General features: G+C 42.3%; 1 protein-coding gene across 2 annotated transcripts in view; it reads right to left on the bottom strand.

The window, feature by feature from the left end:
• Nucleotides 1-11,943, bottom strand: part of pappaa (pregnancy-associated plasma protein A, pappalysin 1a) — a 92,851-nt gene extending 80,908 nt beyond the window's left edge. For both annotated transcript variants that reach the window (XM_086097306.1, XM_086097307.1), the window contains exons 1-2: nucleotides 11,250-11,943; nucleotides 81-1,179 (exon numbers count right to left, since the gene is read on the bottom strand). In XM_086097306.1, coding sequence (XP_085953432.1) covers nucleotides 81-1,179; nucleotides 11,250-11,646 — 1,496 coding nt within the window. In that variant the 5' untranslated portion in view covers nucleotides 11,647-11,943. The remainder of the gene's footprint in view (nucleotides 1-80; nucleotides 1,180-11,249) is intronic.
• Between the last annotated feature and the right edge of the window lie 928 nt (nucleotides 11,944-12,871).

Below are 12,871 nucleotides of genomic sequence, written 5' to 3'. Positions count from 1 at the left end.
ACTTGTAGGAAATCAACCAAGGAATGTTGTGGTGATATACTGTATTTGAAGAACTAGAAAATAAATTGCAGTGTTCTTACTTGTGTGGAGAGGAGCGGTTGAAGCACGTCTTGGTCACATCCGTTACATCGGGGTTGCAACAGTCACCGAGGTCGTAGTAGAAATTTTCCCAGTTACATTCTGGGTCACACACGCCGTTACCCTGCTTGCTCTCAGGGCAGCGGCTCCGATGGCCCGACACGCAGTCCCCTGCGTCAAACCCGGTGAGAGGATGGTTGCATTCTGGGTCGCAAACGTCGTCACCCACTTTGCTGATGTCACAGTTAGCAAGAATCAACCTGTTTCGAAGGGACGAGTTGGTGATGTTGTGAATGCTGAGCTCCCAGGTGATGTTGTAAGGACTGAAGGCATCATTAAGCTGCTGGTGTTGCAAGCTAATTTGGTGGTCCGACACGGTTGGCTTGGACCGCGTATCATCCCAGATATTTATCACGCGATATCGTACTTTCTTGGGACGTCGGAAACTAGAAAGCTGGTTGTAATTTTTGATGACCTCGACATTGTCACAGACTGTTTGGCCACAAGCTGGAGGCTCTAGGGTTGTGTCTAATAATCCTTCTGTATTTCCTCCACCACCTTGAAAACCCATCCGTACACCTCCCCTCTGCTCTGGCTGAGGAAAGCTTCCATCTTTCACAGTCAGCCACTTCCTGCCAGGGTGCTCAAAGGTCTCACGTATGACCAGCTGAGGTAGATTTTGAAGGTCGTCATTGCCCTGCATACCCCTGATAATCTGCCTCTGCCCTCGAGCATGCCGCCATAGAGCCACCCTCTCCACCGACCCCCTGTAGTTATGATTCAGTGCGTTCCCCCCGATCATCAGTACTTTGCACTTTTTGGTCAGGTGACTGAAGACGTCACCCGATTGCTCACGACTCACGCCAACCTGCGCGCCGTTGACAAAGAGCTTCATGTAGATGCCATCGTAGGTGACGGCCATATGCGCCCACTGATTTGGTATGTAGCGTGCGTTGGAGTGGATGGTGGTGGCCTTGTGAGCACGATCTGTCTTCAGAGAGAAGAAGAAGCGAGGGTCTCGGTTGCCATGTTCACTGAACGACTGGATGCCGAGCAACCAGCCTCGGTCGCTGGAGGCGTAGAAACATTTGTCGTAAAGACCTGGGAAGACAACAGAAGAAAACACTGTTAATAAGTGCATTTGCTTAGTCTATGAGTCTACATGTTATGGCAGTCTGTCGCTTCCCAGGTGCCAAGGTTCCGGTTCAGCTCAGTACTTTGTAGAGGGAAGTTTTCAATTTGATTAATTGAACAAGACATGTAAACAAACAAGAACACCAAAAAGAGAAAGTGGTCCCTTGCAGTGAAAAATGGCAACATTTATTTCCAGCGTGGAGTTATCTGAGGTCGTCTTTATGGAACACACCAAAAGCCCCTGTTATACTTATGTGGGAGTCAAGTGAATGCACAGGGTTAAAGGACATAGAAACTCAGGTGGTAGAAAACTAACAGCAGCTGCTTTGGACTGACATGTTCAAACTTCAGATATTTGGCGGCAACACAATGGAGTCTGTTAGCCGGAGGGAGTAAGCGTGGTACAAATATGTCTCTGCAGGCAAACGTGAAGCATGGCAGAGATTCCATGCAGATTTGGGGGGAGGGGGTGCATTTGCCCAAATAGAGCTGTGGATTTGGTCAGATATTGTGGTTCTGTCTTATCCGTCACGCAAGGCTATCCGCAGAGTCAAAATGTACCGCAATCACCCACCAATACATATGAGAACATTACACACGCCAAGTACCTCCATAAAACTCAACTCAATCCTATACATTACAAAAAAAATCAAAAACATCCAAGAATCTGGTAATTGTTATTTCCAGCTGTCAAGATCGGAAAGCAGACGCATAAATATGATTTATTTTTCTCCTATATATCTGAGGGTGTGTTGTCCTGGAAATTGGGTTGAAGTGCATGTTTGGCTAAGGGAAACTCCATGGAAATCTCTCTGTATAGGCTTTTCGTGAACACTGAGTGCATTTAAAGTTGTTAGTGTAAATGTCCCTTGCCAGCTAAGTAGCCAGAAAAGGCCGGTTTTCTGCTGAGGCCTTGTTTTTGTAGAGGCACCAAAACACCTTTTTCCTGTTTCACTTGGACCATGTGTGTCAGCTCCAGCATGGTAATGTGTTTTCACTTCTTAGGGGATCTCTGAATGCTAACTGTTTGTTTGTTTAACGCTTGTTGAGGTACGTATGTGACCGGCGCACACGTTCGGGTCCAAGAGGGTTCAACGTGAATGCAAGTTTGTAGCCCAGGCTGCTGCATGGAGGTTTTGCAAAGATTCAAAGGCACCTTGACATGTCCCACATGGTGCATCAGAGAGACTTCTGACTTGAAGGGAGAATGCTATCCTCTGGTTTGTAAAAAAAATGTTTAGAACACCTTTAGAGATCTTAAGGCATCCTAAGCACCCTGCAACTCCGCGTACGGATTATTCTTATTTACAGACATTATCTTTTAACAAGTCGTCATAGACTGAATATGGAAGGAATTATAATTTGCAAAATGGAATGCAATACCTACAGAGCTGTCCGTCTACTTTTTTGTTAGCAGTGACACTCATTAGTGCAAATGCTGTAGTTTGAATCAAGTTTAATTAAGAAAAAAATGTGTGAAAAGTGTGACACTGATTTAAAATACATTACAATGTATAATTATTTTCTAAATATCTCAAATGTTGGGTTAATATCTCTCTAATATCAGTCTGTGAGCATGCTAACTAGTAATGCTGACTCTCTTAAGAGGATGCTTCTTACTCAAGCCTACATGCTATTTGTAAATTAACGTTTTCGAAGTTTCATGATACAAATAACTTAAGTAGAATGTAGGTTTTAAAATAGTTCCCGGGTATTGCTTTCTGAATATCAAACAAGTTAGCTTGATAGAGGTTAATGTCAATCTGTTAGTATGCCAGCCATAAAGGAAGCATTTGCATTGTGTTGTTCTGGATGTTCGGAATTATCAATTGTCATAATTAGTGCTAACAAGTAACATTTTAAAGTTAATGTTAATCATAATAATCGCAATCAATACCTCTTGGTCTCAACCCTCTCTTCCCATGTCTTTGTTCCGCCATTGATCAGGCCACCTCTGGCTAATGGTGAGTGCTAACTTTGATCTGGTTCTCATTAGACAGCGAGCCGCTCCAGGATGCATTCATTAACTTGCTAATTCAATGGACTAATGTTCAAAAGGCGAGCGATGGCCTGGGTTCAGCGTCAAGGTCAAGGCCTTAGGTGGATGACGTTCGCCGCCTTTCACTCGGTTGGAAGGAAAAAACCCACCATCTGTCAGCTAGTGCACTCAAGGCTAAAAGGTGTGCTCCAATGCTCGCAGGGCTCCTCGTGTAAACAGTTGTCATAATTCTGCCATGCTCAATTAATCTAACACACTACACTTTTCCAGAACGTTCTTTTGGGACTAGCCTGGGATGCATATATATAAATATATATATATATATATATATCGATATACTTAGAGCAGTGTACAGAGGTATTGGACGCTGGTCAAAATATTAAATTGAATAAACGAATATAATGTAAAACTTTAACATTAACACTCAACCTCTTGATCATAGGTGACAGCGTTTTGGCTCCTGACTCACTAGCGCAAGTAACTAACGTAGAAGTCTACAGCTTTACTCTATGGTCCTTATTGTCAAACAACACTGTACCACAACCATCCAAATAAAAGTTATTTGTTCACAAAAAGCTGGTCAATACTTGCTCCGGCTAATAGCTCTATGAAGCCACCTAGCTAAAATCAGTCTACATTTTCACTCAGTGCTTCTTGTCAAAAATACAAAGTAGCAGAAACCGATAAACACAAATGCAGTGGTTACAAAAGATTCACATCACAGTGTGTTGTTCAGAAAAAAACAATGCTGGTTGAGAAGCATATCTTGCACATTAAGCTACCGTTAGCAGGCTACACATTCATTCAGTGCTCCGTCTTGTAAAAAGAGCACAAACCGATAAATTCCACTAATAGAGCAGCTGAGAGGAGTATCAAGGTTTTAAGCTCGAAAAGCAAAGATTTGGAGTCTACTTGTTCACTCAGTGCTTATTCTTGTTAAACACCACCAGCCATAAAAAAAAATTCTTATTAAGTTCTTAGGGCAATACCTAGCACACTGCTAGCATAAGAAGCTAACATTAACAGTCTGCATGTTCCCTCAGGGCTCCTTCTTGTCAAACAGCACAAACTGATGGATTCAAATGCACCATACCAGTCACAGAAAGTCATTTGTTTAGAAAAAGTTGTTCAAATCGCTGATATGGCATCATGTCAATTATTATAGGAACAAAACAGGACTTACTGTAGCAACCACTTGGAAACCTGACTTTGAAAATGAGTCAAAACCTACTCAACTCAATTGTATTTGTAAAGCACTTTAAAACAACCATTAACCATTTTGTAACACAAAATACATTAATAAATAGATATAAATAGGTAAGAAAATAGGTAAAACCTAAGTGAATACTGTATTTATCATATCTGATCGTTTCGTGCTGGCCAAAATGGTCTAGGTGAAGTAGTCTATGATCCTTTGAATTTTGTCCCGAGAATTTCTGCTTGAGCAACAAAATGGACGTTTAGGGTGAACTTCAAGCGCAACCACTGTATGCTACATATGATATACAATCCATTTGTGTCCACACACATTAAGAGATTTGCGTTCCAAAGGCTGCCTTGCATTCGTCTCAGGCCAAGAAAAACACCCTCAGGAAACAAAAGGCTCGAAAAAGTAAAGCAGTATTAACACACACGCACACACACACTACAAAGAAACATGTCGGCTTTGACTTGACAAACAATGAAGAGTGTGTTGACTTTGTCACCCTACAAGAGGTGAAATAACTCTTCGTCCTAAAGCCACAGATTTCCTGAAGGATGATGGAAAATTCCGCTGATATTTAATCTAAAACATGAACAAATAAAAAGATATTGATGACAAAAATGTCATGACATCACATATTGAGACTTTAAACATTTAACTGGGCTGTCAGGCTTGAATATTCTAGACTACTTCTTGGAGTCTTTGCGCCTTCGAGTCTGCCAATAAGATTTAGTTAAAAGGGTTTCATGTTATTGGACCCTGACAGCTTTTTTTGCACCGTAACTTTTTATTGTGACATTGACATCCCATTAAGGTAGTTGGCGGCGCTCATATTCGCTCGATGGCGAAACGAGTGAGAGTTCAGGTTGAGATAATGATCGCTGATGTTACACTTGACTCCTCTTATAAAGCTCGTTCATTCTTTCTTTGGCTCGTTGACAACAATTAGAAATTAGACTATTGAGATTTTTCTTTAAAAATAAAAAACGTTATTATATGCCAGATGTTCCTGACAGAACGTCAAAATAATAATGTATTTACAGAACAGGATGTTGTTTTAATTTATTCTACAGTACTTTCATTTATTTTACTTAACTTTGAATTTCAATATTGCTTTATATGGACTTTTTTATTTTACAAATAAATGAAATAAATGTAATTTAATTGAAAAATGTAATTGAATTCCCATGGCTTAAAACCATGGCTGTGACATGCTTTAATCAAAATAAAAGTTGTGGATTTGTGCAAAGAGCCCATTACACTTGTCAAGTAGGCATCATCAAAAAAGATGCTGGATTGAGACGGCTGGGAAATTGAAAATATCATGTCAAATCCAGTGGCAGCTTGTCAATAGAGTGCGCTAAACCAACGCCCTCCCGCCCAGCTGGGTCACTGAAAATGGACGAAAAATAAATGCTAAAAATTAAATACTCTAATAAAAAATACTTCAAAATATATGTATTTAGATGTTTTTAGATTGATTCGTGTACCTCTGTCACTTTCAGTTGGTCAATCCCATCTGATTTTGGGCAAGAGACAGAGTACGCCCTTTGTTGCCAGTCAATTGTAGTGCGCAAAAGTGATGTGTCAGAATAGTTCCAAGACTAGTGTCAAAATTATATTTTGAACCTCTTTGAAGTCATCCCACAAGAATCTAGCACTCTTTTCCAGTCTTCCCTGACATGTCTGCAAGGATTCTTCCGGGGATCCTCCACAGCTTCGCCGTCTTCAAAACAAGTCCCTTTGATGACCTCCTTGTACTTGGAAAAGATCGGCTGGAAATATTCGCAGAGCTATGTTAAGTGAGTAGGGAGGTTGATCCAACTCAATGACAATCTTCTTGGCCAGGAATTGTCAGATGCTGAGGTCGTTGTGAGCAGGCGTGTTGTCAGGGCTAAGCAGCCATGAGTTGTTGTGCCACAACTCTTGTCCCTTCTCTTTACTTAATGAAATGAATGCCGCAGTCTATTCTGGTTCATCATCTGGCCCACTTTGAGCGGGAAAACATGAAGCTTGTAGCTTGGGTTCGAAATAAATATTTTTGGGGACACCAGTCCTGGAACCTTTCTGACACACAACCATTGTCACTCACATAATCAATAATTGACCATTACAGTTTTCAATGTACTTTATATCCATGCTTTTAGAATGCGAGCTGAAGCCGGAATAACGCGGAGAAAATCCATATAAATATAAATGTAGGATGAGGTTCGAACACTCAAAACTGTGAGACAGATGTTCTAACCAGTAGGCCGTGCTGGCGGCGTCTGTACAATACAGACATTTGAAACTCAAATAGACATATGAATTATTTTCTTCCCAGTATGACACATTTTGTGGCAATGTGATTGCCTTCATCTGGTTTGTACCAGACACAAATACAACACAAGCAACTGAAGCACCGGGTTATAGTACATCTATTATCTCAGCAAATATCAGCCGACGTCTGCATGGAATTCTCCCCGGAGAGAACCCTGGTTTGCCTTACCATTTATTTTCTTCTTCCCTTGATGCGGGACAATGCAACATGACCCGGATACGGGGCTAATAGGCCACAACAAAGTTTGCATAACATTTGGACGCAGAACTTGATGTTCTGATTGTGTGTGTCTGTGTGTAAAAAGCTGGGATCAATTCTGACCACATGTAACAGTCACAGCAGCACTAAGCTTAAGAAGAGCACAAGACGTACCCAAAGATTTGATCCGTTGAGTGTTAACGGATGCCTATTGACAGTATTGGACGGCCAAAAAGATGACTTTGCCAGCTCTCTGGTCAGAAGGGAAAATACCCCTCTTAAGAAGCCCTTCATGTAGACGAGATAATGTCCCCTTTTTGGTACAAGAAACCACAGGGAACATATCAGGGAAGGGACAAGATTTGTAACTCCTTCACACTACTCAAAAAAACAAAAAAAGTACAGCTCAGCCTCTGGCCAGTGGATCTCATGGCTACCAATACACTTTTGGCACTACGCAAACTTGGCAAACAGTCACCAAGCCTCCCTGGTTTGGCAGCTGCTTAAGAAATGCCAAAGCTAAGCTAGTGCTAAGCTAACTTGTACCGCACAGGCTACGTGGTGTAACTCGTGGTAGTAGATCAGCCATGGACGGTGCTGCTGGATAGCCGAAAATAGAGAAAGAAAAAAATAGGCTCGAAGTCCACATGTCCACTTACTTAATTAATCGGCAAAAAAAGAGGCTTCTTGGCACTACCACGCGTCACGATTAAGCGTACAATTCTGTACACGAGGTGCCACCTTGTGGCAAGGCAGTGCCATACTATGGATTGTTACAATGGGGAGGGTCTAGGGTGGCAAGAGGTCAACATCCTCGCTGTCTACAAACATATTTCGTTACACTGATTCGAATTCCTCCCGTGCCGCCGTCAAGCGCGTCATTTATTACTTAACTCCCGCGAATCTGCGTCAACCATAAATGCTTGAATAAAATTCCAGGACATGCTACGAGGCTCACGTCACACTCTTGTGCATATTCTGATAAATTGAGTCGGCTAAGAGACCAAGAATTGGTCAAAACAAAATCAAATGACTTTAACGGTAGAAGCGCGGTCACGCGCTCCCGGCCTTAATGGGTTAAAAACATGGTACTGTAAACTAAATAAATTGTCAAAAAGAAGTTTGACTTTTTGTTGATATTTTTTACCATTTAGTGCACAAACATGATCTATAAACCATGCAAAACTTTATTGTTGATGAAAACATACCGCGAGTCTGATACACAGTGTTCCCTCGTTTTCCGCTGGGGTTAGGTTCCAAAAATACTCGCAATAAATCAAATCCGCGAAGTAGTTATAGCTTTGTTTTACATTTATTATAAATGTTTTAAGGCTCTAAAACCCTTCACCACACAGTTTAGACACTTTTCTCATCGAGGCATTTACATTTTCTCACATTTCTCGTTTAAACATTCTCAAAACACCTTCATAAATTGTATAAAATAGGCACATAATTGTAAAAAACAAAATGTGCGCAGAAAAGTGAAAAGTGAACCGCGTTATAGCGAGGGAACACTTCTTTTTTTTTATATATATATATATGTACTCCTTTTTGACCTTATGGAAGTGGCCACCCTAGGAGAGTCTATTATAAATTATTTCCTACCTAGGTCTATTAAGATATTAATCATTGCCTCCGTAACAGCACTGAACCGCTACAAATGGTAAATTAGGAAAAATATAGATTTAAAAAGCGAAATAGTTAGACAATAACACAGCTACACAGTGAAAACACATATGGCAAACATCTGTAACTCAGGGAATGACTCCATACGTTACCAATTGTTGCTAAGCAAAGTGCTAAGCTAACTTGTACCAGACAAGCTACAGGGCTAGGGTCTGTTGTAAAGTATTTTCTTCCATGGTGCAGAGTAGCTCTATGATACTGTAATCCATGCCTCCATAACAGCAGTGAAATACTACGGATGGTAAATTAGCAAGAATATAAATAAATAAAAAAGAGTCAACGGATACACAGTGAAAACACACATTGCAAACATTCGTAACCTAGGGAATGACTTCCAACGTTACCAATTTAGACAAACATTATGTTGCTAAACTAATTGCTAAGATAACTTGTACCGCAAAGACTACTGGGGGAGGACTCATTTGTAAAATGTTTCCGTGTGTGGTGCGCATCAGTAAATCGCTACAAATGGTAAATTAGCTATAATACAATTTTTATTTTTTTGAAAAGGGAAAGAGTCAACAGCGACAGAGTGAAAACATACTGCAACCATCTGTAACCCAGGGAATGAATTTATACGTTACAAATTCAGACAAACAGTATGTTGCTAAGCTAAATGCTAAGCTAGCTTGTACCACACAGGCTATTGCAAAGTATTTCCTTGCATGGTGTGGAACAGCTAAAAATACGTATACTAAAATAAAATAAAATGCTATTTTATATATATATATATATATATGTATATAATTTATTACTTAATTAATTAAATATATATAATAAATATATAAATAAAATACTAATCTTGGTCCCCATAACAGCTGTAAACGGCTACGAACAATAAATTGGGAAGAATAATATACCTTTAAAAAAGGAAATTAGTCATCAGCTACAGAGTGATGGTAAACATTCGTAACCCAATAAATCACCTAAAGTAGACAATGGGCACAACAAAAGCCATACAAACAGCAGTAATAGTCACATTTTTCTAAATCCCTTTAAGTTGTTATACAGTTTCAAAGGATCTGTTCCTAGGAAATCACAATGTTAAATAATTGTTAAGCTATTTTCAGAACAGGCTCCTGGGCTACTCATGTGGCCCTTGGGCGTTACCTGATGCCCGCGGGCAACATGTTGGTGAACCCTGGTCTATTAATGTCTTGCTAAGATAAATATTTAAGATTTTAAGGGCTAGTCCAGCCCATAATTGGTTAATTAATCCATATCGAGAGCATCCTATGGCTTGCCCAAAGACACTGGTGTGACTCTTTTTTTTTCTAGCCAGTCTGCATGGTTTCCCCCAACTTTCCAAATGAAAAATAACAACATAAGTAAACAGGTCAAAAATAAGAAACTTAAGAAGAGAGAGGCAGAGGTGGGGGTGGGGTGCTTCTGGGGACACAGGAAAGGAGAAAACGGCAATGGTCAAAACAAGTCAGTCTAGAAAACAGCTGCTGCAAACAAGCCCCGTGGATCAAAACAAGGGGATGGGGCATTTGCACAGGCCTGAATTAGATTTAAAAGATTAGGCTTTATTGGGAATGTTTGATCATCTTATTTGCTCTCTTTAGGGACCCCGGTTTTCCCCCCACCCCCAGCATGGCAGAAGGCGACAAAGTAGTGAGAGATGGCAAGAGGAAAAAACAACATTTGTCTTGGAATCATGTTCTAATTCCATTCAGTGCATCTTTAAAGGTGTTAAAGTGGATCCTGCACTGCCTCCCAGGCCATATGTGTACTTATCATCATCATTAAATGCCACCACAAACTCTTACAATGTTTTTTTTTTCTTTGCAGTGCATCCCCCTGCCAACTGGCAGCTCTAAAAAAGTGTGCTCAGCAAACAACACGCACACACTACTGTGATTGTTTGTGTGTGTGAAGTCAGACACAGAAAGAAAGAAGTAAATTTGCTCATATGGCTGCAAGAGTGAAAGTCCCACCAAAACGTGCTGCATGCGTACGCGCGCGGAGGTACCGGGTTCATTCCAGTTCAGTTCGGTTCAAAGGCAGCCAAGCAGCCATCTGTACAAAAAGGCAAGGGAAGCAGGTAACGTGTGGCGCGACGCCCCCAATCGGCGAGCCGAGGTAGCGCCTTGTCGTGCGCTGTAAATTGGTTGAACGCCTCGACTTTTTTGGTGACGCTTTCTACGCAAACCCGAGTGGACAACCCGCTCAAGCCCGCCTTCTCATTTTTATCTATCATGCATTTGATCCATTTAAAAGCTTTTTGGCTTGCGTGGACAGCGTAGGGGATCTGCGTGACCCCGTGCGTAAAAGTGCGCAAAATGACGCCAATCTTTCTGAAGTAACGTCCAAAAAATGCGTGACACGCGCTACGTATCAACTTCTCATGACGTGCTCGCGCCGCCAAACTTTTGGGACATTACATCATAGTTTTAAAATAGCCGAGTGGGCTTTTGGAGGAATACGTGTGAACGCGCGGCGACACCAGCTGACGCACAAATCTGCTCCATCCAAGCTGCATGCAAGTACGTCGCTCTGCCCTTAATTGATGCAAAGTTGAAACGTGACATCATTGTGCAACGCGGATTAAGTGGTCTAAACTGCACAAAAAGCACCCATCGCATGTCACAAATGGAAAAAAATAAAGGCATCGAATATGTTCCTACCTGCTATAACAGTGGGTGATCGCTGACCTCCCTCCGGCTTGATCCACATCTCAAGTGTGAAGTTCCCTCTTGGGATCTCCACGCCGGGCTTGAGCCGGAGCTGGTCGCCCCTGCCGGTGAAATAGACAGCCTTGCCCCGCTCAGGAGAGCTCACCTCCGGCTGCGAGGAGGAGCGCCGGCGTTGGCGCAGCCCCCGGCGCTCCAAGCCGGCCAGGGAGCGCTTGCCCCGGGGCAGACGCGTGGCGCAAGCCCCCGGGACGGTGGCTCTCGCCTCCCTCATGCGCACCAAGTCCCTCTTGGATCTGCCTTTTCGCCGCTCCACCGTCCCGCACTCTGATCCAAAACACAGGATGAGAATCACCAGGCAGGACAGCCAGGGAGACGTCCAAAGTTTCATTTTTTCACAATGAAAAATGCCAATAAACGGGACATCAAAAGCCAAAATAGAAAAATATAGTCCACAATTCTTCTTCTGTTTGGGATCCTCTTCTTTTTTCGTGTCAAAATAAACCTTATAAAGCTTTGCTGTTTTCCCCTTCTCTTTATAATGCTAAGCCACGACCCCCTCTCTTCTTAAGCAAAACTACTGTGGAGACATTGAGGGGACACGAGGAATATTTGATTCATGTATGTGTTCCACGGTGCCTTTTCAATGGGTCCCATTTAGCCAAAGGGATGACTAATAACTAATCAATCAAGGAGAGGGGGGTACGGCCGATGCACCCCCCTCCTCATCTCCCCCCACCCCCCACCCCCACCCCTCTTTTGGACGGTAGGAGTTACTCGCGGAGATCCACAGTTGTCCGCCAAGCTGCTGTCACACCTTTTTTCTCTCCCCCTTTTTCTCTTTTAATTATTTATCCCACCCTTAAAACAGAATAAGACATTTCACCAATTAAAAGGCGTGGGAAAGTGACAGCGAGACGACCTCTCATATTTATTGAAAGAATCGCCGCACAAAAAAAAGGAAAAAAAGATCCAAACTTCCTTTAGGATGCTGTGTTTAAAAAAATAAATTAAAAAAAGTCAAAAAAGTTGCAGCGGACTGGTACAGGGTGCGCAGAGCCGCAACATCGCCGTCCTCACGCGCGCATAAAGCGGACACACTTGTGCGCACCAGTCGCTCCTGGCTTGAGGAGCCGGTTTCTCCCCAAGTGTGTGCGTGTGCGCAAGTGTCTCGTTGTGAGTGTGTATATTCGAAAAGAACAACTCATGTTTCAAATGTTTCGTCTGTGCATGTGTGTATTTGTGGTCTTAAACCCTCAACCCCCCCCCCCCCCACACACACACACACACACACACACACACACATTCCCTCCCTCCCACCCCTCTCCCTCATACCCCCTCCCCACCACCACCACCACACGCACACGCACACACAATCGCAGGTAGGGAACTCTCACTGTCCACTTCATGCTGAGATTTGGTGATGTTTATTGTGTGTGTTGTATCCCCCTAGCGGCTACAAATGGAATTAGCTTGCCATGCATTCACGCTAAAATCCACATTTACATGTCTTGCATTAGGAAACAATCACAATTAGAAATAATAGAGAAATGTTAAGTTTCAGGGTGAAACTGGCGCCATGATGAATCTGTAAGAAAATGTTTGAAAAGCATTGT

Source organism: Leptonotus elevatus, chromosome 15, assembly GCF_054856555.1.
Source record: "Leptonotus elevatus isolate MCC_2025b chromosome 15, RoL_Lele_1.0, whole genome shotgun sequence".
NCBI lineage: Eukaryota > Metazoa > Chordata > Actinopteri > Syngnathiformes > Syngnathidae > Leptonotus > Leptonotus elevatus.
This window is presented reverse-complemented; position numbering and strand designations above follow the sequence as displayed.